Below are 27,969 nucleotides of genomic sequence, written 5' to 3'. Positions count from 1 at the left end.
TTGAAATTTATAGAAGATGCCAAACCGACCACATTCCTCTTCCCTCAAAATATTTTTAGACGTTCACATTCCTTTTACGCAGACATAGCCGGCCTCTCCTCCTCTGCTTTTCCATTTTCCTATCTATTTTCCTTCCCCTGGCTCTTCGCGCGTCCTTCCGCCTACACGTTTTTCTCTCCTTCTCTCACTCTCGACTTCTTTCCTTTCATCAATCTACACACAAACATCTTTCTCTCTCTCTCTCTCTCTCCAACATCCAAACTTCTGCAGAATCAATGAGAAAGTCCATCAATTTCGGTTTTGTCTTCTGAATCTCCGTGAGGTACACTCCATTTCCCGACGTGGGTTTTGATTATTTTATATGTTTATGTCCGTTACTGTATGATTCGATTACTGGGTCAATCTTAAAAACGCGTTTTTTGATCGACGTGCATGCTATTCTGCATCTATGATATGATTCCTCAATTGGGTTCTCTTCATATATCGATCTAGTTTGTGTTTCTGTTGTTGCCAGATTAATAATTACATGCTAACACGTCGAACATTGTCATCTTTATAGCTATTTGAAGATTGAAATATGTGATTTTTGTTTCTGGGGAATTCAGTGTCTTAGTATTTTGTACTGGGAATTCGGCACAAACAAAGGGGAAGATGTCTGCATTTGAAGGAGTTATTGTTTCTGATACATGGCTGCAGAGCCAATTCACTCAAGTCGAGCTTCGCACCCTCAAATCGAAAGTAAGCTTTTTGTGATTGGTTATCAATTTTATGCATTTTATTTTCTGTCAAATTGTTAGGAGAAATTTTATGATCAAGTGGAAATTTTTTGGTGATATGTGAAATTGGTTGCATTGGTTTTAGTTTCTTTCGATAAGGAATCAGTCTGGTCGAGTCACATTGGGAGATTTGCCGCCTGTTTTTGCGAAATTGAAGGCTTTCAGTGATATGTTCAATGAAGATGAGATTAAATCAATCTTATTGGAGTCGGGCAATAACATTGGTGAAGAAATTGATTTTGAGTCCTATCTTCGGGTGAGTCTTCCATTTCTCCTGCACTTAGTGGATTATTCATAATCGTTTTATGGAGTATGCATTTGCAGTCTTGTTTCTTTTACATCATGTTCTGATATTTGTTAGACACAATGGAATCGGATTTGCTAAATGGCAGGCATATTTGAATTTGCAAGCACGTGAAAATGCAAGATCTGGCGGTTCAAAACAATCTTCCTTTCTCAAGGCAACCACAACAACGGTTCACCACGCGATTAATACTTCTGAGAAGTCTTCTTATGTTGCTCACATTAATGGCTACCTGGCGGAAGATCCGTTCTTGAAGAAGTATCTTCCTTTAGATCCATCTACAAATGCTCTATTTGATGTTGCAAAAGACGGAGTACTACTCTGGTAGTGTTTCTTGACCCACTCAATTTTATACTCAGTAGAGTCAACTGACATTTTTCAAGTTTCTTAATTATTTTAGTTGTTTGATGTAGTAAGCTTATCAATATAGCTGTTCCTGGGACTATAGATGAGCGAGCTATCAACACTAAAGCAGTTCTTAATCCATGGGAGAGGAATGAGAACCATACCCTTTGTCTTAATTCTGCTAAGGCTATCGGCTGTACTGTAGTTAACATCGGCACACAGGATTTGGTTGAAGCACGAGTAAGTTGAGCACTAGCAGCTACCTATTGGAATGTTTTTATTAGTTTCCCTTCTTGTTCTGAGCTTCCAATTTTCTCGTAACGTTTTCACATATTCTTAATTTGCAGCCCCATCTTGTACTTGGCTTGATTTCACAAATAATCAAGGTATGCAGTGTGAAACATTTTTGCTTTTTTTCTTTTGTGTCTCTTAGATCATAGAAACCAGCGTTTCAAGATTTGGGTTATCGAGGTGTAAACTTTTAACTCATTTTTCTCATGGTGGCATTATCAGATTCAACTGTTAGCTGATCTTAATCTGAAGAAAACTCCCCAACTTGTGGAATTGGTGGATGACAGCAAGGTCAAATCTTTATTTTTTTTTCCTTTTATCCATGTTTGGATAAGGGTAGATGATCTCCATTTACATTTCGCCATGTTTGTGGATGAGCACATAAACTTACTTCAGGTGTTGTGTTCATGGACAGGATGTGGAGGAGCTCTTGGGTCTACCACCAGAGAAAGTTCTACTAAAATGGATGAATTTTCATCTAAAGAAAGCTGGCTATGAAAAGCAAGTCACAAACTTCTCTTCTGATGTGAAGGTAAGAATGAGCTGACCAGTTTAGTAATGATAAGCATTTTAAGCATAAACCTAATTGTTACGGTGTTACAGTTGTACTTCCCGTTTCCTGTAAGCTGACCACTAAATTATCAATTAAGAAGGAGGATATTTTATATGCATCATACATCGTATCTTATTTGAGTTGCTGCTGTGCAGTTAGAATTTCTTGCTGACTTACAAAGAAAAGCAATATTCTGCATAAAACTTGTATCCAACATGTTTTAGTTTTGTTTTAAAGTATGTTGTTGAGTTTTTTTCCTGTTCTCGTGGTTATGTAATAAACCCGATGCATTTTCAGGATGGAGAGGCTTATGCTTACCTGCTTAATGCTCTTGCACCAGAGCACTCAGGCCCTGCCGCCTTGAATATGAAGGATCCTACAAAAAGAGCAAACCTGGTTCTTGAGCAAGCAGAGAAATTGGATTGCAAAAGATACCTTACTCCAAAAGACATTGTTGAGGGCTCACCAAATCTTAATCTTGCATTTGTTGCACAAATTTTCCAGCACAGGCAGGAAACAGTACTTCTCAAGTTCTTTAGTTTGAGCTTGCAAATTTGACTTCTCTATTGCAAGTTAATTGTACTGAGTTAATCGTGTGTGGCTTTCTCTATTGCAGAAATGGGTTGTCTGCTGATAGTAAAAAAATGTCCTTTGCTGAGATGATGACAGATGATGCCGAAACTTCTCGAGAAGAGAGATGTTTCCGACTGTGGATTAACAGTCTTGGAACTGCTACCTATGTCAATAATCTTTTTGAAGATGTCAGAAATGGGTGAGATTTTCAATTCCTTCTCACGCTTACCCCTTCGAAGCACGTACCTGTTGTGCCTGGTTGTCCCGTGGTTAATATATCTCACTTGTGCACGCAGATGGGTTCTTTTAGAAGTGCTTGACAAAATTTCTTCAGGATCAGTCAACTGGAAGAAGGCATCAAAGCCTCCAATAAAAATGCCGTTTAGAAAAGTCGAGAATGCCAACCAAGTTATAGAGATTGGAAAGGAATTAAATTTCTCCCTTGTGAATGTAGCAGGGAATGATATTGTGCAAGGAAATAAGAAGCTCATACTGGGTAAGTTTGAAGAGTATTTTCTTTCATGTTCTATCTTGGTATGACCGCAATATTCAATTTTTCCATCCAAGCAAAGCTTCAAAGTTATGTTACTTCCTTAGAACTATACGTTTTCTGATCCACTTGGCAAAATAAAAGACCGAAGTTTTGGTTTCTGATGATATGTTGACTACTTGAGTTTTTGTTTTTTGCGTTCTTTTGGGCTTGATTTTGTTTCTGGTTGTGCTTAAGACAAATCGCGCCCTTGGCCCTTTTTCTTAATTCATATTTTTATGATGTAAGTGATAACATTTTAACTTTTCTACCTCTGCAGCATTTTTATGGCAGTTGATGAGGTTTAGTATGCTTCAACTCTTGAGAAACTTGAGATCCCACTCCCAAGATAAAGCGGGTAAAGAGATTACTGATGCTGACATTCTAAACTGGGCGAACAAAAAAGTTAAGAAGGCGGGTAGAACCTCCCAAATAGAGAGTTTCAAGGTAATTAAGCCTTTCTCACTGATCACTTGGATCCCATGATTGGTGAATCAGTTTTTACTTATGGTTTTTTTTTTTAATTGAACTTTCAAAATTTTAGGATAAAAACCTTTCAAGTGGAGTTTTCTTCCTCGAGCTTCTTAGTTCTGTGGAGCCAAGGGTGGTCAACTGGAGCCTTGCCACCAAGGGGGAAACTGGTACTCTATTTTTTATTTTTCATGATCAATTTTGTTTTCTTTTACACTACTATTTGTATATGTGTTTCATTGTACTCGCTAAAAAAAATTTTGTATCGAACTATTGGAGATGGACATGTATATAGACTGATACTATAGTATTAAAACACGTTTCTCATTTTTCTCATGTTCTTGTTGTTTACCACTCAAGTTTTTAAATTCATTATCTTCAATATTGCAGAGGAAGATAAGAAGTTGAATGCAACGTATATAATCAGTGTTGCCCGAAAGCTAGGTTGCTCCATTTTCTTGTTACCAGAGGACATTTTGGTGGTATGGATATTATCGTATACTGAAATATTTATAACATACTCATCTGTGTCATCTTGACTCGAATATATGAAAACATCGAGTACTTTCTGTCCCGTCTGGCACCTGAATGTGTCATTTGATTTCTTATTTGTTTCTGTTTAACCGATGTATGTGAAGTAGATATGACTATTCAGTTGAAAACTGGATTCAACCAAAAGCTCAGTTTACCGTCCTCAGTGGATTATTACATTGGTTTGTATATGTAACACCCAAATTCTACTGTTTTGTGCTTTTGTATGACAGGTAAACCAGAAGATGATGCTTACTTTGACTGCAAGCATCATGTACTGGAGTCTGCAGCAACCGGGAGGGGAAGCAGAATCAAACCTTACCACTCCTAACGGGTCCCCTACAGCTTCCGCTGATGGCGAGAAGGAAGCAACTTTGGCCAGTGCAGTCTCCAATCTGTCTGTGGACGAAGCTGCTTCAAACCCAACCTCCCAACAGACACAACGCGAAAATCCCTCGAAGGTCGAAAATGAGGAATTGTCTGTAGAAAATGAAAAAAAGGACACTTCTGGTGAAAAATGACAGGATATACTTGATCACATTTCATTGTTTTTCGGTTTCTAGAGAGGAGGAATAAGAGGAAACTTGGTTGCAGTTATCAGACGCTCTCTTCGTAATGGTATTGTAAACCACAGGAAAAGAAAGGGAAAGAGTTTTGTAAATTTTAATTAGAGATTTTTGTACCTAGGAATATTCTTTTTAATCGCTATTTCATTAATTATTCTGAATAATATAAGAATTCATTTTTTATTTTTTCTTATATTTTTCAATACAAACGATATTCTTACTCTTAACTGCACTAATGAGAGGATATGTGTTTGAACCTGAAAAACAGTAGGTTGAGAGGAAGGCCCTAAGCACATTTCTTAATTTTTTTGAAATTAAAGATTAGATCTTGGTATTCCTCTTTACTTGTAAGTAAGAGGTCTTAAGTTTGATTCTAACCTAAGACGCAGTTGAGCCACATTATTATGGCAAGCCTATTGTAAGGCTTAGTTCACTCCCCACCTCCTTAGTATATATATTATCGTTTGTTTTAAAAATAATAATAAAAAAAAAAACTTAGATCTCGGTATTGGAGTTTATTTCGTTTTTATTTCATTTATTTTTTGAGAACCTTGCGGATTTTGACTAAAATGATGAAAATACAAACTCTATTTGTCAGATTGATCCCTTTTGGAGATTTGTTGATGTGTTATACATATCTGATCGATAGTATCATCAATATTTGATTGATATTGTCGTCATTTAATTTTAATCATTTTAACAATTAAGATTTGTAAAATCTTCTTCGTTTAACCCAATTTTCCCTGAAAAAAAAAAAATCACTCAAATTATATTTGTACAAATAAGATAAATGTATGGAATTATAGGATCCTAAGACCAAAAAGTTACATAAGAAACAAATGTATAAAAATGTTTTATTCATAATATGTGGAATAGAAACAAAATTGGCTAGTCTACATTTTCATGTTCTTGTTCACTTGAAATGGAGCTAGTAGGATGTATTACAAATGACGCTTTACCGCAATGACGAAAAACAATCATACCTATGTACTTGGTGCGATTTCAATCCCTCTCTCTCCTAACAACTTAAAAAAACTGACACAAAAACAACAAAAAAAGTGTTCACTACAGTAAACATTTTAGCATGCAATCCCTGTGTGTTACGCTTTAATGCATATTTGCTAAGATCTATTGCCCACGCGTGACCTCCATCACAAGATTATGATCGCAGCACTGCTTAAGCATTTATTTATTGCCACATTTCTTCACAGATTACCATGTCTGCATTTCACAAAGAACCATTTTACAGTTTATTTTTCTGAGATGATTAGATTTTGTAGAACAAATTGAAATTCATTCAGTGACAGTTACAGACACAACAGCATCGAAGCAAAAATTACAGGGCATAAAAATGCGGCAATGCCCGAATTTGCAGCGTATCTAATCACATATACGGTAACAGTTAAAAATTTACATTTGATCACCTCCAACTACAACATGCTAATACACAACAGGTACTCTCTTTTACTTGGTTGTTTCTTTCATACAGAAACGCAGGAGAGAGACGACAACTTCAGTTTCTTTCCTCCCGAGGGGAACAATGCCCCCAATAGGGTGCCGGACATTTTTGCAGCTGGACCAGCTCGATGCTGCAAATACTATTTCTCGTCCAGTTTTAGGGAATTTAGCCGTCTTATTCTCTGATCGAGCTCTTTCATCACCGCTGGTTCTTGCTTTTTCCTTTGCTTTGATATCGTGTTGGTTGTCATTGAACCTATCTTATCAAATGCCACCTGCAATAGTGTGGACACCATATGATACAAGGTTGACACGAAGAATATATAAATTTCTTTGGGGGAAATAAGCAGTTGTAGAGATATGCGTTACCGTCAATAGTTCATCAGGATCAAATAGGTGATGGGTGGTTCTCTGCAGAATACTGATTACATCTCCAACATGATGGGTTATAAGCAGCTGATCTTCCTTCATCTGCAATTGAAAATCACAAAATCAGACAAACTTCTCCTGTAATCATGTCTAATATTTTGGCTGAACTTAGATGATCGACAGTCAAGAGGTAGTAAATCTGCATAACAAATACAAGCAACGAAAAAGGCCAATGTTTGAAGTTCTTGTACCTTAAAGATTGCTAAAGCAACGTGAAATAGAACTTTAGCCCCCTCATAGAAAAGGACATCCCATACCCTTAGAGTAGTCTTGAAAGAGAAAAAAGAGCAACCCCCGTGAAAGCGTTAGTCACGGAAATTAACAGCAAGTATCTAGTGTGTGTGTGTATACATATATATATATATATAGAGAGAGAGAGAGAGAGAGACAGACAGAGAGAGAGACAGAGACAGAGACAGAGACAGAGACAGAGATTTGGTTTGGTTTAACCTCAGAAGGCAAGCTCTTGGAAAAGAGGCATAGAAACCACTCAGTGGCCACAAGGGAGACATCAAACTCCATTGCTTCCAAATGCGTTGCTATCCTGCATTTTGCTTCCAATTTTTAAAAATACACAAGGGGAAAGTAAAACATAAGACAGGTAAGTCACCGAAAGCAAGATACCTCGGGCACTTTTTATCCAGGAACTCCTTGACAACTCTTTGTTCAACATGGCATCCTGATAAATTATTTGTATAACAGTCATTAACTAACACATTTTCCAAGAGGACTGCAAGCATCCAAAATGCATCTTCCTCCGTTTTCATCACAAGCAGTAACAATGCTGCAACATAATTTAAGCCCTGCAGCAAGAAGGTCGAACCATTCCAGGTAAGTAAACGCCAGCAGCCAAAAGTAAATATAATTCATATGAAAATACAGACAGAGGAAAGACCAACTTTGTTGTTTCAAATCAGTTATCTTGGAAAAATACATGAAATAAGATATTCTCTCGAGCAATAAAGACAAGCGGGGATGAACATGCAAGCAGATTGTGATCGATAAAATTTTCCGGTCAATCCTATTGAAATTTACAGGAGAAGTAACTCATACTTCACTGGGGCATATAACATGAGTTGGTGAACTAAGGTTTTGGGATGGCTGAAGAAACAACAGAAAGGTACTGTAGTAACAAGTATTTCGGAAACCATTCAAATACATTCAATTTTTGTTATTTTCTTTGATTAGGACATTCTCATTTGATAAGTTTGGCTACAAGATAGATTCAACGGGAGCAATGTAAAAGATGCTAGCTAACAATTAAAGCTGAAAAGGAAGAGTAAAACACAAAGAGGTGCCATAAAGAGAATGAAAATCGAAGTGTTGAACTTAATCTGAACAAAAACAATAATATGATTAACAAACGCAGTCTTGAACATGCAGCAATTTGGAACATCATTTTGTAACATATAAAGGTTTTGGCACCTTCATTCTCGTGATAATCAGTTAATCACACAACTTTAAAAACATGGGTATTTCGAAAGGCGCAAGAGAACCACCTGACAGTATCCAACATCAGAATCACGGAAGGAATATCCAACAAGTACACGTCGGAGAGCAGCGTGACCCTCTGGGGTGTCCAACCATGGATGACCAGGGAAGGTCCGGGGGAGGTCCTGCACATACAGTCAAGGAATGAATTGCAGAACGTGGAGGAAATTCAACGACAATGCAGCTACAACCTATAAGCTATAATTTGAAATAAATTCTGAGCATTAGAGTAAATACTAAAGGAAGATTTCCCCAATGGATTGGTACAGACAAATGCTCAAACATGAACATTTCCAAAGATCACCACAAAGTTACCTAGAGCTAATATTTTCCTAAATTCACTGACGTGGGAATTGTTACATTGGCTAGAGCGGATGTGCTCCCCCTATGCACTCGAATTCGAGTCCCCCTAGAGTCCCCCCTCCCCGCAATTTAAATTAGAAAATATCACCAGTATCAAAAATATTTTCCTAAATTCATCCTGAAAATTACTTCCATCTCTCAAAAGGGAAGCTGAAACCAAGAAAATCATACCAATAAAATATCAAATTCCAACATTTTGCCACAAACTTATGATTGCAAAATCCAAATGAGTGGGCAAATTAAGAAACTCACATGATCAATCTGCCTGGTGGCAGGGGTGACCTTGCCCTCAGTGGCCTTGATCAAGTCATCGTAATAGCTCTCCGGCACGGTGGACTTCTTCTTGGCGGCCCCGGACAGCGAAAACCATACCTTGGGGCGGAGCACCGGCGGAATCCCCTTCCTAATCAGCCGCTTCAGAGTGATGGAATTTCCCAAAGCTGAAAACTTTAAGGAGGATTTCAAATTCCCTTCAGAAATAGAAGTCTGCAAGTACCAATTTGCACCTTTATTTGCCTCCAATGACCACCATTCCCTCCCCTGCTGCCTCACCTTTTCTCTCACCTCATTCAACACATTCACATCGTCCACATTCCCTTCCACTGTAAACCCATAAAGGTCCTGGAATTTTACAGTCAGATTTGCCCTCCTGGCATGGATGCTGGGCCTCAAGATTGGTATCTGGGATTGGAATTCCAGAGGCAGGTCTCTCTTGCTCTGAGTCCCAAACATCTCTTTGGAAATGGGATTCCAGAGGGGTGAATCAAGATGAGGAGATAGAAAGAGGAGATAGAGAGAGAGGATATGTCAACCAAGAAAAAACCCACCAGCTACAAATCCATGGAATTGGTCTTAATTTATAGCCTGAGAAAAAAGCTTTGAAATTTGAGCAAGGTGTTTGATTTCTTCAACTGGGTTACTTAAAGATTTGATGAAAGGTGACTCAGGGACAAAAATTTATCACCCAAAAAACCTAGCATTTGTGATGGCCATGAAAGTCTGTTTTCCGCTATTAATATATATATACTCTACCCCAAAAAAAAAAAAAAAATCAAAGATAAAAAATAAACAAATGAAAAGAAAAACCTTTTTAGAGTTTTAGTGGGCCTTTTTTGTAGAAAAATAAATATTTTCAGACAAAAAAAACCCAGAAAAATAAAAGGAAAGGTGGAAAGAAGAAACAAAACCCAGAAGAGATTTTTCCTGCAATGTAAAATACAAAAGGGAAAAATGGGGAAAGAAAGTGGTACCTGAGATAGGGGTTGAATCAAGAGGACAAGAATATCCTAATTTAGGATTAAAAAGTAATTAGTGGAATTGGATGATTAAGAAGTGGTTTAGCAGGAAAGTCCGAATATTTAGGGGGTAATTTAAGCTTCAGAAAACATGGATGGTATGAAGTGGGAAAGAAAATGAAGTATAAGGAAGGGGTCAATTTGTAAAATAAGTTAGTTTTGGGTGTGTTTTGCTATTAAATTTCTTTCTATAAATATCTTTTGAATGTTTTTGGTGCCAGTTGACACTGAAAAAAGACAGACATTCACAATTTCACACATACTGTATGCAGAGCTTTCTCTTTCCTTCTTTTTATTTTTTTTTTTTTTTTTTGGCTTCTTTTGTTTTGTTTGTTACTTTATTTGTTTAGACAATTTTAGCTAAAAAATATAATTTGAAAATAAAATGAGAAGCGTAGACAGGATTTGATTTCAATCCATTGACGTTTCTCCTTTTGTTACTAACAATTTTTTGATGGATTTGTTACTTTGATATTAGACAGTTCACTCTAAATTCTTAAATATTTCATGTAAATTGTAGTCAACAAAATATATACTTTTTGCATCTGTATAAATCGAACCTGATAATTTTTTCAACTACAAAAATCAAGTGTTACAAGATCAACTACTATTTAGGTTTTTTTTTTTTTTTGAACAAACGATATTATCTACACTAAGCGGATGGAAAAGTGGGTTAAACCTCACAATAGGCTAGCAATAATGCGGTTCAAATCTGCATTTGGTGAGAATCGACCCTAAGACCTCTCATTACAAGTGAAAAAGAATATCATTAGATTATAATACTAAGTGGTAACTTACTATATAGTTTATCTATAAGAGACTTGTAGCTTAAATAATTAAATATTTATCCGTGCGCACAATATGTTATTTTTCTTTTTCTTTTTAGGCAACGATAATATAATATGCAAATACTGTAGTAATATTTTTGAAACTCAAAATCATTTTCTCTAAAAGTATTTTCTGTCATTTACAAGCACTTCGTAATCAGGTTCATAATATATTTTAAATTCAATTAAACTACAAAACAAAACAAAAAATTTAAATTTAAATACGAATACAGAAAGGAGAGCACATTGCCTCACCTCATTTAATTAAACCCAAGTCGTTACGATGTTAACTTAATTTAACTAAAAAGAGTTAACTGTAATTAATCCAAATTGAGTTCAAAACTTGAAAAACAGAAAGATAAAGCGCGTTTTAGTTTGACAATCGAGTCATTTCACAACGGTTAAAAGGAGGGCAATTCTGCACTCAAAGTTTAACTGTTTAGGGCCCGCGATATAATTACCAGAAGTGCTAGTGAGCTGGACGTCGCGTGGGGCCCCGTTTTGTGGGATCACAACCTCTAACCGCGCCAAAATAGGTGGGTTGAATCACGTGCGAGTGTCTTAGATTCTTGAACCTGATCATCAGACTGTGTAAGAAGACGAACAACGCCGCGTAGGCACTGACAGTTGTACGTTGTGATCGTGGTACGAAGGCTACACACGTGTGCTGATTCGGGTGCATGGTAAATGAGGCGGGACTCACAAGCAGCGGATTGCCGCTGTCTGGAGCCCGCCTAGTTATTCGTGGGAGGACATGTGGACGTGTTTGGTTCGGGTGCTGGGCCGGCCTCCGTTGTTACGAATACAAGAAGCTGGGCCGGTTTTTGTTTGCGGGTCCCACTTGCAGTAGGAAGTCAGAGACTCAGAGCTCTCTGCAAAAATACAGTTGATTTCGTTGCTTCCGATAAACGGACAGGGAAACAAAAACAAAGCACGTTAAAACTTTAGCAAGAAGCTAAAACAACATAAACACAGATCCTTTCTGGATCTGTGTAACTGGAGTCCGGGAATCAATGAATTCAGGTTATTGAAATTTGATTCAACAGTTATAATTATTATAATTTTTAGAGGGATTCTCTATTTATAATCATTGAATCAAATTTCAATGATCTAAATCTATTGATCATCGGGCTGTGGTTGCACAGATCCGGAGAGGATCTGTGTTTAAACAACATAAGCAATCGACAATGTGATAATTTCATGTTCTTAAGGCTTCAAGGCATTGCTCTTGTTACACTAACTTGTTTATAGGTTTTTTTTTTCTTTCCCCAATCGTGTTTAGAATATAACTGTTCTTAACTGGTGAATTGACGGGTTGATTATAAAAAAATAACTTCAGGCTTTGTTCAGAAAGAGATTGTTAAAACAACTATAACTAGCATTCTTCTACATATCAAAATTATGATGAATTTTTTTTTTTGCAGATAAGTGATTTTCACACACTTTTTAAGTTCTTCATACACTCATCTTTATTTCTAACTATTAGATCAAATAAATCAAATGAGATTAACGATCATAATTAATTAGGGTGTGTAAGAAACTCAAAAGAGTGTGATTGTCATTTTTCTTTTTGTTCATAAGAAGAGTTCATTTGAACTTCTTAGTCTTGGTTACACTTCTTTTTCCTCGCACCCTTTTAGCAAGAGGGATGCACAAACGTAACTGAAAAAACAACTCTGAGGTCGGTGTAGTTTTGTTGTAGACTTGTAGTGCTATCCAGATCTACTTAATGCAAACGATTGAAACTGGTGACATCGAATAAGTATGTTGGATTTTCAGAGAGACCCATACATATGAAATATGGTTTGATCATTTATAGGCTGCTTCCATGCTTCAAGTTTACTAGATTTAGTAGATAATATTGAAACTTAACAAGAATAATTAGAATCCAAATCAACCAACCAGTTGAGAGAGAGAGAGAGAAACGTACTAAAAAAGGTCAATACTTTAGGTGCAATTCAATACTGTCATATATACGGTATGATTAATGCTAGATAGATCAATTTATTTAGACTAAATTTGTAAATTATATGATGCATCATTAATTAAAAATAAGCACGTTAATCAATATTTAAATAATAATTCAATCATCAACAATCACGTTATATAGTTTACAAAATTTAATTTAAATAATTAGTCTCTCTAACATTACATGTTACATGTATATGGGGTCCTTTGTGCTCAACAAAAATCATCATCTTCAATCATGCATTAGACGAGCTATCACCTACTTCTTTCCTTTACTACACAGACAAGATCATAGATTTTATCATGCAGGACGCAACTTTTATGGCCCAAGCAAAGTCACCATCTCAATTGCAACAAAATGTAGTTGTAATAGTACTCAATACAACTACTACTCAATCACATATTGATAGGTTTCAATGATGTAGGACATGACCAATACAAAGTCGTGATCACTTCGAAGAAAAACTTTCTTGCACCCGTTGCCTAAAATAAGTATATATAGATCTTACATCTATGATCATATGTTACAATAGTATTAACTAAGTTAAAAAATTGTGAACGTAAACTCACCATCCCATATTATTGTTGTAGTTCTAAATTACCGCTATAGAAAGTAACACCTAACAGTAGTATTAATTAAGAATCCTAATAATTAGTAAATTGCAGTTTTGACCCTTGGGGTAGAAATAGCTTTAACAAATTTATGCAAAAGATGGCTCAAGTCATTTTTGTGAGAAAAATGAGAGGATTTCTGTAAAAGTTGCGTTAAACCAAGTTTGTGTCGTTTAATACCTCTTTCGCGACCGCATCGCCAAACAAAAGTAGTGTTCATCCAAACAACTTGAAAAGTCCAACACATCCACTTTTGTAATATGACAGCAACAAATAATCTTTTTACCCTTAATTGTGAAACATTTGCATCTAACAGAAAGATTTTCAAAGCAAAGACTCTTTGACAGTTCTTGCATTGGTCTTTGCAGCTTGCTTTCACTGTAGACAAAGATTGCATGCAAACTCTACCATATACATGTTGTTACAGTTCTAAACTTGTCCCGCGCCTCTTCCCTTTTTGACTATTTTGTTAATTATGTCTTATATATATGGCATGATTTGGACATACAATCTACCACTTTTTCTGTAAAGAAAAAGTGTTAATCGTTAAACAAACACCAATAATTATTAAATCTGTATAGAAAGTTGTGAAAATTTTGTATAAAAAGTGAAAGATTTTCAAATTAATATATTGTTATCAGTGCTACGAAAGTTTAAACTTTTAAATTTGATTTCTTTTATTGTTAGATTTTTTTTTTCAATCTCAGTCATTTATTTTTTATATTACCAAGTATTGTAGCATTGAAGAAAATAAAAAACAAAGATGCCAAATTGTCCCACTCTATTTTTTACAGTTCTTGAAGCCAAATAAAAATGTAACAATATCAGTGACCAAATCCTCTTGACCATGTAAATGGCAGTTTATGTAGGAGCATCAGAACGTGAGCAAGTGTTATATACATAACATGACAGCCATTTAGAGACGAAGATGGTCCAAAACATTATTCATTTTAATACAAATCAAAAGTGCAATCAGGACACCAAACCGCACAAGAACAAAGCCGATCCGTTTTTAAAGCTACGTGAGCCCACGACCCTACCCCATGCCATATAATTTTATAGCTATTATGTACTAGTTAATTTGTTTTTGTTGTTGCTGTTGTGCCCTAGCCAATTCAAACATATTGAAGTTGTTTCAACCCGTCATGATTTCACTTCTAAGCTTATGTTTCATTAGATCGATCGGATTATGGTGATAAAGACAAAGATTAGGAGCTCAAAAATGCAAAGCTTTGTTCTTGTGCTCCGATTTGCGGCTTTCAACTTGTTTTCAATCCACTTTGCCATCTGATCTACATCATTTCTTCATCCCTCTTTTTCCCACATATACCATCAAACAAGACCTACTTTTTTAGAACATTGGCTCAAATAATAAAAATACAAATTGTTGGTAAATAATGTGGACAATATTTAATCAATATATCGTCATTATTTGATTTTAATTATTTCAATAATTAAAATTTGTAGAATCAACCAATTTCTCAAAAAGTATTATCCCAACTTTCTTTTCTGTTTCTTCCTAACTATAATGTAGTAATATATATACAATTGGAAGGCCCCTGCAACCTTGCCTCTCCTACAATTCTTACTTTTGTTATATGCTAATTTGTTCATCGAGACCGTAATCCTACAATGTGCATCTTCTAGCGAACCATACTCGTGTGTTTCCCAGCAATCATGTAATGAATGAAGATAGAGCTTGGCTTAGTGATGTAGTTGCTTTTGTTGTTCATTAAAGATGAGTAATTAACCAAAGTATGCTTTCAAGAAAAAGGAAGGCAAAAAGGAAATAAGCTACTACCATTAACACTGGAAAATTTCGAGATAGTTTTCTATGTATACGAAAACATAAGTTGGTATATCATTTGTCATCATATAAATGAATTAATGATATATTTTATCGTATCTCTACTTCTACTATGACACGTGTTGTAATAGCTCGTGTTCCAGGTACAACGAATACCATGTCCATAGACAGCATAGAGTAGCAGAGATGTAGCCCATTAGCCATAGAGACTTGTGAACAAGCCCATGAACCTTTCGTTGGTGGGCATGGGTAATGGAAAAAAGGTTAAGGGACAATGGGTTGGGCAATGTGGTCCAAAGGCAACTTCTACAAAGACTTTCTCTCCTAAAATCTGAAGTGTGGAGGCTTAGAGTTGGATCCAACTCTGGAGTTCAATATATACTTGGTGACCACGGAATATGGAGCTCAAATAGGGGAAAAACTTACTCCTAATTGAGTGACTTTTGTGTTTACAATACTTAATTTCTGTAAGTGGTGAATTACATGATGGTAGTCAAGGAGAGGCTGAAATGCCCAATCTTCTGACCTCTGGAAGGATGGACTGCTGTGGCGAAGCCATAGCTGGTCCTCTGTATTAAAATAGAAAAGATATATATATATATATATATTGTCATCAAGCTCAGGGCTTACCACCTTGATTATCTGATCAAATTTATTCGATTGGATAATGCTGGAGAATTCACTTCTAAAACTTTTGATGACTATTACATGTTGGTTAGGGTTGAAGTTGAACATCATGTACCCCATGTTCACACCCAGAACGGCCTAGCAAAGGCTTTTGTTAAGCGTTTACAAATGATTGCTCGATCGTTGGTCATACGTACCAAGCTCTCGATCGCTGCTTGGGGCCATGCAATATTACACGCAGCAAAGTTGGTCTACCTGAGGCCTGTTGCGACATAACCATTTAGTGCCCTTCAGTTGGTTACCGGATACAAACCCGATATATTGCATCTGAGCGTTTTTGGTTGTGCGGTATATGTGTTGATCTCGCTGCCCTTAAGTACAAAAATGGGGCCTCAGCGAAGGATGAGAATATATGTCGGATATGATTCTCCTTCGATTATTCGTTACTTAGAACCTTTGATAGGCAATCTGTTTACCGCTCATTTCGCGGATTGTCACTTCTATGAGACAGACTTCCCGTCGTTAGGGGGAGGTAAGAGCGTCAACGTTCCTGAAGAACAACATGAATTATCATGGATGACTCCCACTTTGGCTCATTTAGATCCCCGCATCACTCAGTTTGAAACTGAAGTGTACTCCAGAGCATGGCTTAAAGCATGCCAGATGCTTTCACCAATCTAGCGCCCGTGACAAGATCACATATTCTAGTTGCAAATACGCTTGCAAAGATAGATGTACCAAATGTATGACGAACTACCCTCTTGGTAGCCCGAGACGCCAATTTTGGTGATCCACGTACATTAGCGGCTAACCAATCATTTGCCCCTACAAAAAAACGTGGTAGACCTATTGGTTCAAAGGATTCACACCATCGGAAGAGGAAAACCATGGCACAAAGTCCTGAAGAGCCTACCATGAATCCGACTATTGTTTACTCATTCTATCCAACTCATGAGGAAATTCTAGATTATGGAAGCGTCCTTGAAGAGACGAATCTTCCTCTCGAGAATCATGAGATTTTGGTCTATTATGCTAGCTTAGATGATGTGTGGCGTAGAAATGAGATGATTGTCGACGATGCATTAACATTTGTAGTAGCTACTGAGATCATGTTGAGCGATGACATTAAACCGTGTTCCGTTGATGAATGTCGACGTAGAATTGATTGGTCAAATTGGAAACAAGTAATCCAAGTCGAACTCGATTTGCTTGTGAAACATAAGGTGTTTGGACCTGTAGCTCCTACTCCTCCACATGTGAAGCCCATTGGCTACAAGTGGGTTTTTGTTCGAAAGCGTAATGGGAAAAACGAAATTGTGCATTATAAAGCTCGTCTTGTTGTATAAGGTTTCTCATAACGCCCCGGGATTAACTATGACGAAACTTATTCACCCATTATGGATGTGATTACTTTTCGCTACCTTATCAGTTTGGTAGTTTTCAAAAAACTGGATATGCAGCTGATGGATGTAGTAGCCGCGTATCTCTATGGGGATCTTGATACGAAAATTTATATGAAAGTTCCTGAAGGACTTGCATTGACTGGTTCAAATATTTCTAAACCCTGGAACACACTCTCAATTTGGCTGAGGGTTTCATTCTACGGTTTGAAACAATCCGGAAGAATGTAGTATAACAATTTGAGTGAGTATTTGACTAGTTAGGGATATGTGAACAATGAACTATGCCCTTGTGTGTTCATTAATAAGTCACATTTTGGATTTACGATTGTTGCAGTATATGTCGATGACATAAATCTTATCAGAACTCCTAAAGAGCTCGCGAGAACTGCTGCACACCTGAAGTCGGAATTTGAGATGAAAGATCTAGGTAAGACTCGATACTGTCTCAGTCTCGAGATAGAGCATTGTTCGGATGGAATCCTAGTACATCAATCGAACTACACCCATAAGGTGTTGCGCCACTTTAATGAGGATAAAGTGAAGCTTTCGAGTACTTTTATGGTTTTTCGATCGTTAGATGTAAAACGAGATCCTTTCCGTCCGAAGAAGGATGATAAAGATATTTTGGAGCTTAAAGTTCTTTATCTAAGTGTGATAGGCGCTTTATTGTACCTAGCTCAATGCACTAGACCTGACATCTCCTTCCCTGTTAATCTTTTGGCAAGATACAGTAATGCACCTACACGCAGACACTGAACTAACGTGAAAGACATCTTCCGTTACCTTAAGGGTACTACGGATTTAGGCTTATTGTATCCCTATGAATCCTCGAGTGATGCGGCACCCTATGGTCCTCGAGTTGATTCTTGCCTTGTTGGTTATGCTGACGCAGGATACTTATCTGATCTGCACAAGGCGCGTTCTCAAACGGGTTATGTATTTACCGTTGGAGGCACCACAATTTCTTGGAGGTCAACTAAACAGACCTTAGTTGCCACTTCGTCTAACCATGCTGAAATTCTCGCCTTACATGAAGCAACTCGGGAATGTTTTTGGAGCAGTAGTGGGCCATATTCGAAGCTCTTGCGATCTTTATCCTGCCATTGATGTCTCGACGACGATCTTTAAATACAACGCATCACGCATCGAACAACTCAATAAGGGTTACATCAAAGGAGACAACACCAAGCACATTGCGCCGAAGTTTTTCTTTTCACATCAACAACAAGTGCATCAGAAGATTGAAGTCACACAAATCCGTTTACAAGACAATCTGGCCAACCTCTTCACCAAATCACTGCTGAAGATGACGTTTCAGAAGCTTGTTCATGGAATTGCTATGCGTAAAATTTCTGAGTTGTAACTTTGCTATTTCTCTTTGGAATTATGTCAAACTTAGGGGGAGTATCCTGTATATACTTGCTTGATCTTAATGTACTCTTTTTCCCTACGATTAGGAGCATTTTTCCCATGGGGTTTTTGCTACCTAACTAGGTTTTAACAAGGCACCCACCTTGGGCTGGTCATATCCCTAATGACGTCCCGCAGACGTTTCTTTTGACTTTGCATTTCTCACACATTTTTCCTTAGACTATGGATTTTGTCCCTACTCGAGTTTTTGCCATAGCCTTAGGGTTTTTTAGTGAGACTTACTACTTATGCAAGTTCTTACCTTATTGAGAATAAGCGTTGTTCCTTAGAATTAATGTCGATGAGTCGACTTCCTCAACTTCTGTATGATGCTAAATCTACCTTGAGTTTTATACACTCAAGGGGGAGTGTTGTAAACATTCCTAGTTTAAGTGTGATTGTGTAAATCCTAGATTAGATTTGATTCCAGTTATCCTTTCCTATTGTATCTTGTATTCCTTGGGGATGAAGAAATATCTTCTCTCATTTACTACTATAAATAAAGGCACAATGTATGAGGGATAACAACACACACATTCCCTATAATTCTACAAACACATCTCTCTCTCTCTCTCTTCTCCTTGCCACCGGTCATCCTAAACTTGTCAGATAAAATAGACCACAACATATATATATATATATATATATATATATATACACGTATTATATGTAGGGTCACATATTAATCCGGAATATACATGTAAGTTCTTTTTCTCCTTATGCAATTAGAGGGGTTTAAAATTGTAGAGCTTTACTTAGACACATGCACACATGTGCATATAGATAGAGAAAACCAACGTCATTCACGTGTATATAGAGATAGTTGAAGATCACGTTACGTACTAATGTCAATGATAAACAAAACGGAGTGAATTAGTTTAATCAAATCTTGATCAAGCAACTTCCCAGGCATGCATTCTTGTCGTTGACGATTCAAAGCCTCGTATATATATTTTCATGAACTTCCCCATAAAACCATAATCAAATTAAGAGGATGATTACACATGAACTATATAATTAGCTAATAAAATATTTCATAGATCATAGATGGAAACCTTAATTTACGTACATCAAAACAACTTGCACAGTATAATGATTTATCCTAGCCCTAAACTGTAAGATAAGATAAATGCTAAGGAGACTTCCTCAAAGTGGGACTTTTCATAAATTCTCTGATACCTCATATTTTAATGTCAATTTTTGTGCTAACATTATAGAATATTGTGCCAAAAACAAGATGTGACAGAGTTCTGCATTTGAGAGTCTCCTTAGCATTTCTCATGAAATAATTAGGACTAAATCACAAAGTTTTGTTCATAGCTAAATTGGGATTATAACCCTAATTGAATATGCAAAGAAACGAGAAACAGTGAAATGAAAGGAGGGAAGTCAAGGTATATAAACAACGTCGAGCCTCGGGCGCAATGCATGGCGTACAATATTGAAAGAGGTTAGCTTTCCATCCGACACGAAATTAGTGAGTTAGTAAGTTAGCATTACCATACTTCATCCATAAATATCGATGATTTCTAATCCATTAATTCAAAGAAGATGTCTCAATCCAACCTAAAAATTGAATGAAAACAAGAGATGTGTCTCAAAACAGGTGTCAGTTTATCAACGTACAAGAAGATGTGTATGTGGCTTGCTGCATGCATTGATGCACCTGAAGAAAAACGCCTCAAACTTTTCAAGTCAAATAAGCTTTTCACTCCCCAAGACAAAATTGACAATAATTAAGGTTTCAATTTGAGCGTTTGAAGAAATATGAAAAAAAAAAAAAAAATCAAACTCTATGTTCCAAGTTCAAATCATCTCCACACTCCTTAGCATATTTTAGTATAGAATATCGTTTGTAGTGAAAAAAAAAAAAAAACCAAAACACCAAAACAGATTATTTCACGTGCATAACGATGCGTATAACATGTTTGGTAGAGGTATAAAATGGTTTTCTAGGAAATGTTCCTTTTAACATGTTTATGTTAGATTATGAATTCAAAATTTTTTTCTCTTTTTAAAATATGTGTTCTTAAAATTCGCATCTTAACAATATAAACATATATTTGACAACGTAAATCTGATAAGATCAATAACATCATACTCACTAAGATGATTTCTTATGGTATTACATTTTTTTTCTTCTAGAATCATACACTTTATGCTAGGGGGGAGCCAGAGCGCATTTGTCGGGAAACTAAGTAAATTTGTGAGAAAAACAACATTTTAGCGCATCCTAAACCTAATTTACACTTCATATATAATTAAATAAAAGAAAAACAGTATTTCACCCTTGCCACTTAGTACTGCGGTCTGGTGGTATTCCTCTTCACTTGGAAGTGACATGTTACATAAAATTACCTCAACTATTGTGCTAGTCACAGTTTCATATCCCATCTTTAAAAAATATTGATGTCATACCTCATATTACAAATTTGTTACAATTTCATACATTTCCAACCCTATGTGAATTTCTAGCTAGCTCCATCCTTACTACTAATTTAATTAATTGGGTAAATTATATAAAACTACCTTAATTATTGGACCAGTTACACTTTCATACCCCATCTTTAAAAAATGTCAATGTCATACCTCATCTTATGAATTTGTTACAATTTTATACATTCCGTGAGTTTTTTTGTCAAATTTTTCATTAAATAGTGACGTGGCTTAAGATGGGGCCCACTTTCTTTTAAAAACTGAAAAAATAAAATAATTTAACTTTTTTTTTTGCATGGGGGACCCACTCCTAATAAAAACCAACCTCACCCACCCGTAGTCTCCTTCCTTCCCCTCTCTCTCTCCCCCCTTTCCTCCCGTATTCTCTATTCCTTTCTCCCTTTCAAGCTGCAACAGTAGCCTCGTCGGCTCTGCCGTCGTCCACAAGCTCCAAGCCCTAGGCTTCATGAACCTTATATTCCACACTCGCGCTGAGCTCAACCTCACCCTCCAAGCCGACGTCGAGAAACCCAGAAATGTTCCTGCACCACTGAACCTCACTGGACCCTAAACCAAACCCCATAAACCCCATCGAACCCCAACGTAGCCGCCTCCTGTCCCTTGAGCCAAAACCCACAACCCCAGTTAAGCAAAGCCCAAAGCTTTCTCCGTTCCCAAATTGCCACCACGTGTTCGAAACAAGAGAGAAAGAAAAAGATGGATGCACGGGGATTTTTCGTGGTGATGGTAGAGGTGTCAAATGGGTAGCAACAGAGCACACCCAGTTTACGAAATTCCAATTGGGATTTGATTTGTTTGAGTAAATTAAAAATTGGGGACTGAAATGGGGAAGAAGAGTGTGGGTGATGAGTTCAGGGGAGACAGGTGGGGAAGAAGGTTGAGGGTGATGAGTTTGGAAGGTGGGTTGGGGGAAGACAGGAGCGGGTGGGATCTGGGTTTGGGTTGGGGGAAGATGGGAATGGGGAAGAAAGGTGAAGGGGATAAGGGGTAGGTCCCCCCATGCAAAAAAGAAAAAATTATTAAATGATTTTATTTGTTTAGCTTTTAATATTTAATTATTTTTTTTAATATTAATTATTTTTTTTAAAAAGAGTGGGTCCCATCTCAAGCCACGTCACTATTTAACAGAAGAAGTGATAGACAAACTGATGGAAAGTATGAAATTGTAACAAATTCGTAAGATGAGGTATGCCATTGACATTTTTTAAAGATTGGATATGAAACTATGACTGATCCAATAGTTGAGGTAGTTTTATGTAATATAACCTAATTAATTTGACGATGGATTGCTGATGAGATGTCTACATAATGCTTTTTTTAATTAACTAATTTAGGAAAAATATGGAGTAAACTACAACAATAAAAGGACGAAATAATTACTCTTTTTAAATGGTTGTTGGCTTTCAAATAATGCTACGTAATTACCCAGACCCTCAATAATTTCATAAATAGAAAAAAAAAACAATAATTAATTCGATAACAATAATGCCAACAACAATATGCCTCCTCGCAGACTCACAAACAAAACTTGTTTATTTTTATTTTTGTTGGAATACCACCAAGATTGTTCTTGTTAATTTGTTCATCAACACAGAAATCGGATCTTCGAGGAATATTGGACTTTAGTCAAAAAAATCATATGCAATGTATCTATAGCTAAATGTGAAGAACTATATTGAAAAGATTAATACACTAAATTAATATTAATTCATAACTGGAGACACCCATAGAGAAGAGAAAGACCTGGGAAACCAGCCAAATCTTATGCTATGATTTCTATCAACTATCACCATTGGAGTACTTGTAAGAATAGTTTACAAATACAATTCTTGTAAATCTTTCTCAATCTTCATGTTCCCGAATTTGAAAAAAGAAAAAAAGAAAAGAAGAAGTGCATGCAAATAAATATAACAAGAAATATGAAAAACACGATGAATTAGAGGAAGAAGAAGAACAACAACAAATGCCTGGCTTTCCCATGTACGCCGCGAAATCTTTTGCCCACCGATGAATTCTCCACCGGAAACACTCACACATGTTGATCGTATAAGCTAGACATGATAAATATGATACCCCAAAAAACTATGTAATTTCTTCTCGGAAGAGTGAGTAGTAGTACTAGCACTAGCACTCATGACAGACCATATTAATTTCTTCTTCTTGATCTTCATAACTGTCCGTGATTGCTGCTCAAAGAAAACCCAAAAACATGGACGAGACAGAGAGTGAAAGAAGAGTAGTGCGTGGAGGAGTCAATTAATAATGCAGTGGAAAATATAAAAAGGGGCAGAAGTGGAGAAATGTTTATGTGTTTCGGAAGTAACTGCCACGCGTTGTAGAATGAATAAATAATAGATTAATATGTCTCATTTTTACTGGATATTACTGTAAAAACAAATAAACTTATTATGATTTAAGTGAAGGATATTACTGTAAAAACAAATAAACTTATTATGATTTAAGTGAAACAATAATAGTTATGTACATAACGAAATTTAGGTTATATGAAGTATTTCTCATACAACCCGATATTTTAGGAATATTGAAATGCTTCTCATAAGAGAGAGAGAGAGAGAGAGAGAGAGAGAGAGAGAGAGAGAGAGAGAGAGAGAGAGAGAGAGGTTGTATGAAGTTGTTCCCAAGAAGATGATGAGCGTTTCCCGTTGATGTTGTTTTCAAAGGAGGAGGTTTCCCGTTTTGTTTCACACTTTGGAGCTCTTCTTTTTGTCTTCCAGCTGCTCCAAGAGTCGACGAAGATTAAAGTGCCAATTAATTGAGTACTACTTCATTGGCTTTTGTTTGATTGTTTTCTGCTTAATTGTTGGTTTAAATTAATTAGTTTTCTCAACAAAACTAGCTTGATTTAGGGAACAATGTAAATCCAAGATTGCAAGTAAAAAGAAGCCTGGGTCGAAGCTCCCTGTCCGGATTCCAAGCTTTATAAGTTATCGTCCAACTAACAAAATTATTTTGAATTATAATAAATCTGGTTCCTGATCATAACACCAAAGAAAATACATAAATAGAAACATTTTCGGCTGCCGGCCTCTCCCTCGGAATGCGGAAGAAGACGGATCAGGATCCTTTCCTAATCTAAGGATAAGGATCCTCATGATCAAGGGATGTGGGCCGTTGGATGAAAATCCAACGGTTATAATTATTATAATTTTAAAAAGATCCCCTTGTTTGTAACTGTTGGATTTTCATCCAACGACCCATATCTCTTGATCATGAGGATCCTCATCCTTAAATTAGGAGAGGATCTGGTCCGAAGAAGACCTCCAATCCTCTCCCATTTATTAAAAATCTTTGAGGGAATAGGTACGTACCCTAATATATGTTTTTATATATGGATGTTAGTAGAAGTTTGGACGAATAGTTTGTTTATTGGACAGAGTGTGACATCTGTCCACCGTTTTCGTTGTCTTGGTATAAACCTCCTTTTAATATTTGTTTTGGTCAAACTTTTGGGAACAATTAACCTACATATTGTTGGTACGTGCACGATCATGCATTCTGAGTAGTGGAGATCAAGGTTTGGTCTCAATATACATTCACACGTGTCTCATTCGGTGAGTGTCAATTGTTAATATAGGCAAAATTATAGGAATGAAAATCGTCTTCGGATTCTCCAATCACATTTGTTTATCGTATATCGTGTGATTTTAAATCATTTTAAATTTTAAATTTAATATTAAGTATAAACAATACCTAATGAAAACTGGTTGTACAATGTACGATGAACATATGTGATTAGAGGAGGATTTTCGAAATCCTCACAAAGAGGATCCACAGAGGATCCTCATTCAAATTATAGATGCATACTTCAACGTGTGGTTGATTTGTTAGAATTTCTTTATTATCATAAAAATAAGGCGTGTACGACTAGTTAATCGTTATTAAAGAAATTAAAATACAACTCGATAATTCTGTATAAGCATACATGTGAGGTTAGGTAAACTTTTAAATGTGGGACATTTCATATTTTTTGATAAACTTACGATGTAATACATTTCTTCACATCCTCACGCGCTACTTGATTAATAGTGAATTTTCTAACATATTACATGAATGTGTGATCATTAGGCTTCGCATGTAAGTCATCATACTTTGATACGGTAATACCATAAATGTTTCGCCCATAAATTCAGTTAGCGGTACACAAAATAGCCTAACTCTTTATAAATATATAAATATTTAATAAACTTCTGATCTCGGACATTATTCACATTCCCATAATCACTGTTCTAAAAATCCCTGCTTAGCGCCGCCTAGGCCCTGTCTAGGTGCTAGGTGGTTGGTTACTGTCCCGATTATTGCCTAGGCGTCTGAAAATTAAGAAAGGGCCCATAGACCTACTGAGATGCCCGCCCAGACCTGTTTAGGCATCGACTCACTTAGGCAAAAAATAGATAACTTTCATTTTGCATTTTATTTTTTTTCAATAAATTGTAAGAAACTTGTCAAATACTTAAATGAGCACACATTATATGTTTGTTCCCTATGTTTTCATTATGTTCCAATACTTCATAATATATGTGTCATTCTATTTTGTAGTTTATGATGAAATTATATATATTTTAAGTATAAACATACATTTATTTACATGAAATATAATAGATTTAGTTAAATCCGTCTAGTCCGCCTAGGCGCCCGCCTAGACCCCACCTAGCCGCTTAGGCGCTAGGCCCCAACTCGCCGTCCGACTAGCGCCTAACGTCTTTTAACTAAATAGCAAGCTGATCAATAAAAATGAGTGAGTTAGAGAACATATGCCCCACGGATAATTTTTCTTATTGTAGTTAATAAGTCACAATCAGACATAATTAACACTTCGTCAATTGAACTTAAATTACATAAGTTGACTACTAGGGTGTGGTAGAGCTGAGACAAAACCTTTAACAATCTTTTGTCATCACTCTTCAGAATGGGCAATGACAACAGGGTCAAATTAATGGCACCAACCAACTCCTTTAAAAAATGGAGATCAGAGGGTGGGTGATTGCAATTCAAACCTTTGTACAGAACGACGAGATGGGAGAGGAAGCATCCGTATAAGGCTCGTCACATGCCACACTTGGCTGTAACTGCACCGTTGAAAAAAATGTACTGTCAGTTTCTCTCCTTATTTCTACCAAGCCCATAAATTTGTGTTTTGGCACGTCCTAATAGTATCAAAAGTCAGAGCTTGACTGGGTTCAACACTTATTTGTCTTAAATGTTGTTTTTCGATTTCAGTGTTACGAGATGGTTTGAGAGAAAAAGAGAATAGATGCTCCACTGTTGGAGGTTGCCAACAAACAATAGTGTGTATAGAATTGTGTTATGCTTGTGCGTTGATCTAACTTCTTGACCAAATGATTGTGCACCAATTGAGACCGATGGTTCCGTTAAGTTCTTTTTTATGCCTTGAGTGAACGATGACTTAAAGCCAATGCAAAATAAGTGCATGCCTAAGTAATAACTAAAAATGAAAGTAGAAATGAAAATAAAGGGAGGGAACTAGATGTAATCATTTTTTGATGTAATCGAGATTACAAACGTCTATAAAAGTAATTCTAGGTTGATGAGCCAATCTACATGACTTGAAAAGTAAATAGACTTGAAAATGTTAAGAAAACATTAAACTCTAGCAAGATTCAGGCATGTAGGCCAAGATAATGCTCGAGGAGTCCATCGAGGTCACTGGTATTGGACTGGACTAAAAAGGAAACATTGAGATCAAATAGGTGATCATGGTGGTTGGAATTGCACATCAACCAAATCATACCAGTGGTGACAGAGTTGTAAAAGTTTTACATTTCAAGGATCGTAGGCAGTGTTCGCTTTGAAGGAAGGCTTTGAGATTGTACTAGAAAAACTAGACGTTTTATTGAAGAACAATTTGGGTTGTGCTGAAAAGCAGTTAGGTTGATTAATTGGAGAATCACTTGAGGTTTGTATAATCGTAAAGATTGATTTTGACAAAGGTCCTCATCTTGAAGGTTTTTAACTCTATTTATAGGTAGTGGAGAAGGAGCAACCTTGATCTTATTGCTAAATTGGCGGAGGGGTAGATCGATCATTTGACGTTGAACATAACTACTATTCTTGGTTGGTGGCTATCAACTGTGTCCTATGGCATTTTGTACAATTGATGCGGTGATATTAACCTCTTTGGATGACGTGTTCATTGACATTTAAGGAGGCAAGATATTCTCGAATTTGATTATCTATGTGGTAGGTGCGCTTCGAGGAAGGTTGAGTCCTAGCCATCAGACGTGTGAAGTGAAGTGGGTGTCGTCCAAGCTCTAGGATAGAATTCTTGATGGGCCTCAGAAGTTGGTGGACCGGAGTCGTATAACTTTGTGTGAACAAAAATATATTAGCCCCATAACATGTCTTATTTTATTTATGGCCCAAAAACGTCCAAATTTGCTTTGCAACGAAGTGTTTAATCTCATGTGTTTATTTTTCTCGATTTGTCCTCATGCGAGCAAAAGGACTGGCACATTAAGTCTCCTTTGGCATGTTGCTCCCTGTTACATGCATGGTCGCACTAGCAATTGCACCATAAATTTGAAAATATAGGTGATGTTGCTACATAGGTTGGTAGTGATGGTGTAGAACAATATCAATAGAAAGAAGATGTGGCAATAGTCTCGGTGGTGGTGAATAATTCTTTGATTGTTATTATTGCATATTTGGGCATAATCAATTACGCACCCATAACACTGTTCGCTCTTGACCATCAATTTTCCTTGTAAAGTGAAAGTAAGGCACGTGTAGTTGTTGACAAAGAAAACAAAGGTAACCAAGATGTATATATCTCGATGTTTTCCATAAAGTTTTGAATTCTCGGATGTGTAAGATTTAGTACGTTTCAATTTTTGGGGGTTAAGTC

At 36.5% G+C, this 27,969-nt stretch overlaps 2 protein-coding genes across 4 annotated transcripts; one reads left to right on the top strand and one right to left on the bottom strand.

The window, feature by feature from the left end:
* Positions 1-64: 64 nt before the first annotated feature.
* On the top strand, positions 65-5,122 carry LOC103955033 (fimbrin-5). Of its 2 annotated transcripts, none has more exons than XM_009366898.3 (15): positions 65-322; positions 560-738; positions 862-1,032; positions 1,169-1,404; positions 1,494-1,665; positions 1,773-1,811; positions 1,939-2,007; positions 2,132-2,248; positions 2,567-2,778; positions 2,886-3,041; positions 3,139-3,338; positions 3,652-3,818; positions 3,916-4,012; positions 4,233-4,324; positions 4,607-5,122. In XM_009366898.3, exons 2-15 carry the CDS (start codon positions 652-654, stop codon positions 4,892-4,894), a joined length of 2,103 nt encoding a protein of 700 aa, XP_009365173.2. In that variant the 5' UTR covers positions 65-322; positions 560-651; the 3' UTR covers positions 4,895-5,122. The 2 variants fall into 2 exon arrangements, with proteins under 2 accessions (XP_009365173.2, XP_009365174.2); XM_009366899.3 differs by having other exon boundaries at positions 66-322; positions 606-738.
* Positions 5,123-6,211: 1,089 nt separating this feature from the next.
* On the bottom strand, positions 6,212-10,085 carry LOC103955032 (TBC1 domain family member 2A). 2 transcript variants are annotated; one of them, XM_048578207.1, is made up of 8 exons: positions 9,931-10,085; positions 8,933-9,544; positions 8,326-8,442; positions 7,451-7,629; positions 7,277-7,370; positions 7,018-7,095; positions 6,767-6,868; positions 6,212-6,672 (listed from the first exon to the last, which is right to left on the bottom strand). In XM_048578207.1, the coding sequence occupies exons 2-8, from the start codon at positions 9,410-9,412 to the stop codon at positions 6,538-6,540; spliced, it is 1,185 nt and encodes a 394-aa protein (XP_048434164.1). In that variant the 5' UTR covers positions 9,413-9,544; positions 9,931-10,085; the 3' UTR covers positions 6,212-6,537. The 2 variants fall into 2 exon arrangements, with proteins under 2 accessions (XP_048434164.1, XP_009365172.2); XM_009366897.3 differs by lacking the exon at positions 9,931-10,085 and having other exon boundaries at positions 8,933-9,885.
* Between the last annotated feature and the right edge of the window lie 17,884 nt (positions 10,086-27,969).

This window comes from the organism of the source record quoted next, unplaced genomic scaffold (genome assembly GCF_019419815.1).
Source record: "Pyrus x bretschneideri cultivar Hongxiangsu unplaced genomic scaffold, Pyrus_bretschneideri_v1 Contig12, whole genome shotgun sequence".
Lineage (NCBI taxonomy): Eukaryota > Viridiplantae > Streptophyta > Magnoliopsida > Rosales > Rosaceae > Pyrus > Pyrus x bretschneideri.
Note: the sequence above shows the minus strand (reverse complement) of the source record. Positions and strands in the feature narration are given on the sequence as shown.

Excerpts from the sequence above, each read along its gene's own strand:
- LOC103955033 (XM_009366898.3), top strand. The coding sequence starts at position 652 with ATGTCTGCATTTGAAGGAGTTATTGTTTCTGATACATGGCTGCAGAGC. Across the intron at positions 3,339-3,651 it reads AAATAAGAAGCTCATACTGG|CATTTTTATGGCAGTTGATG; the intron begins GTAAGTTTGAAG and ends CTACCTCTGCAG. Across the intron at positions 4,013-4,232 it reads TGCCACCAAGGGGGAAACTG|AGGAAGATAAGAAGTTGAAT; the intron begins GTACTCTATTTT and ends TCAATATTGCAG.
- LOC103955032 (XM_048578207.1), bottom strand. The coding sequence starts at position 9,412 with ATGTTTGGGACTCAGAGCAAGAGAGACCTGCCTCTGGAATTCCAATCC. Across the intron at positions 7,630-8,325 it reads CTGATGTTGGATACTGTCAG|GGCTTAAATTATGTTGCAGC; the intron begins GTGGTTCTCTTG and ends TTCTTGCTGCAG. Across the intron at positions 6,869-7,017 it reads TTGCTTTAGCAATCTTTAAG|ATGAAGGAAGATCAGCTGCT; the intron begins GTACAAGAACTT and ends TTTCAATTGCAG.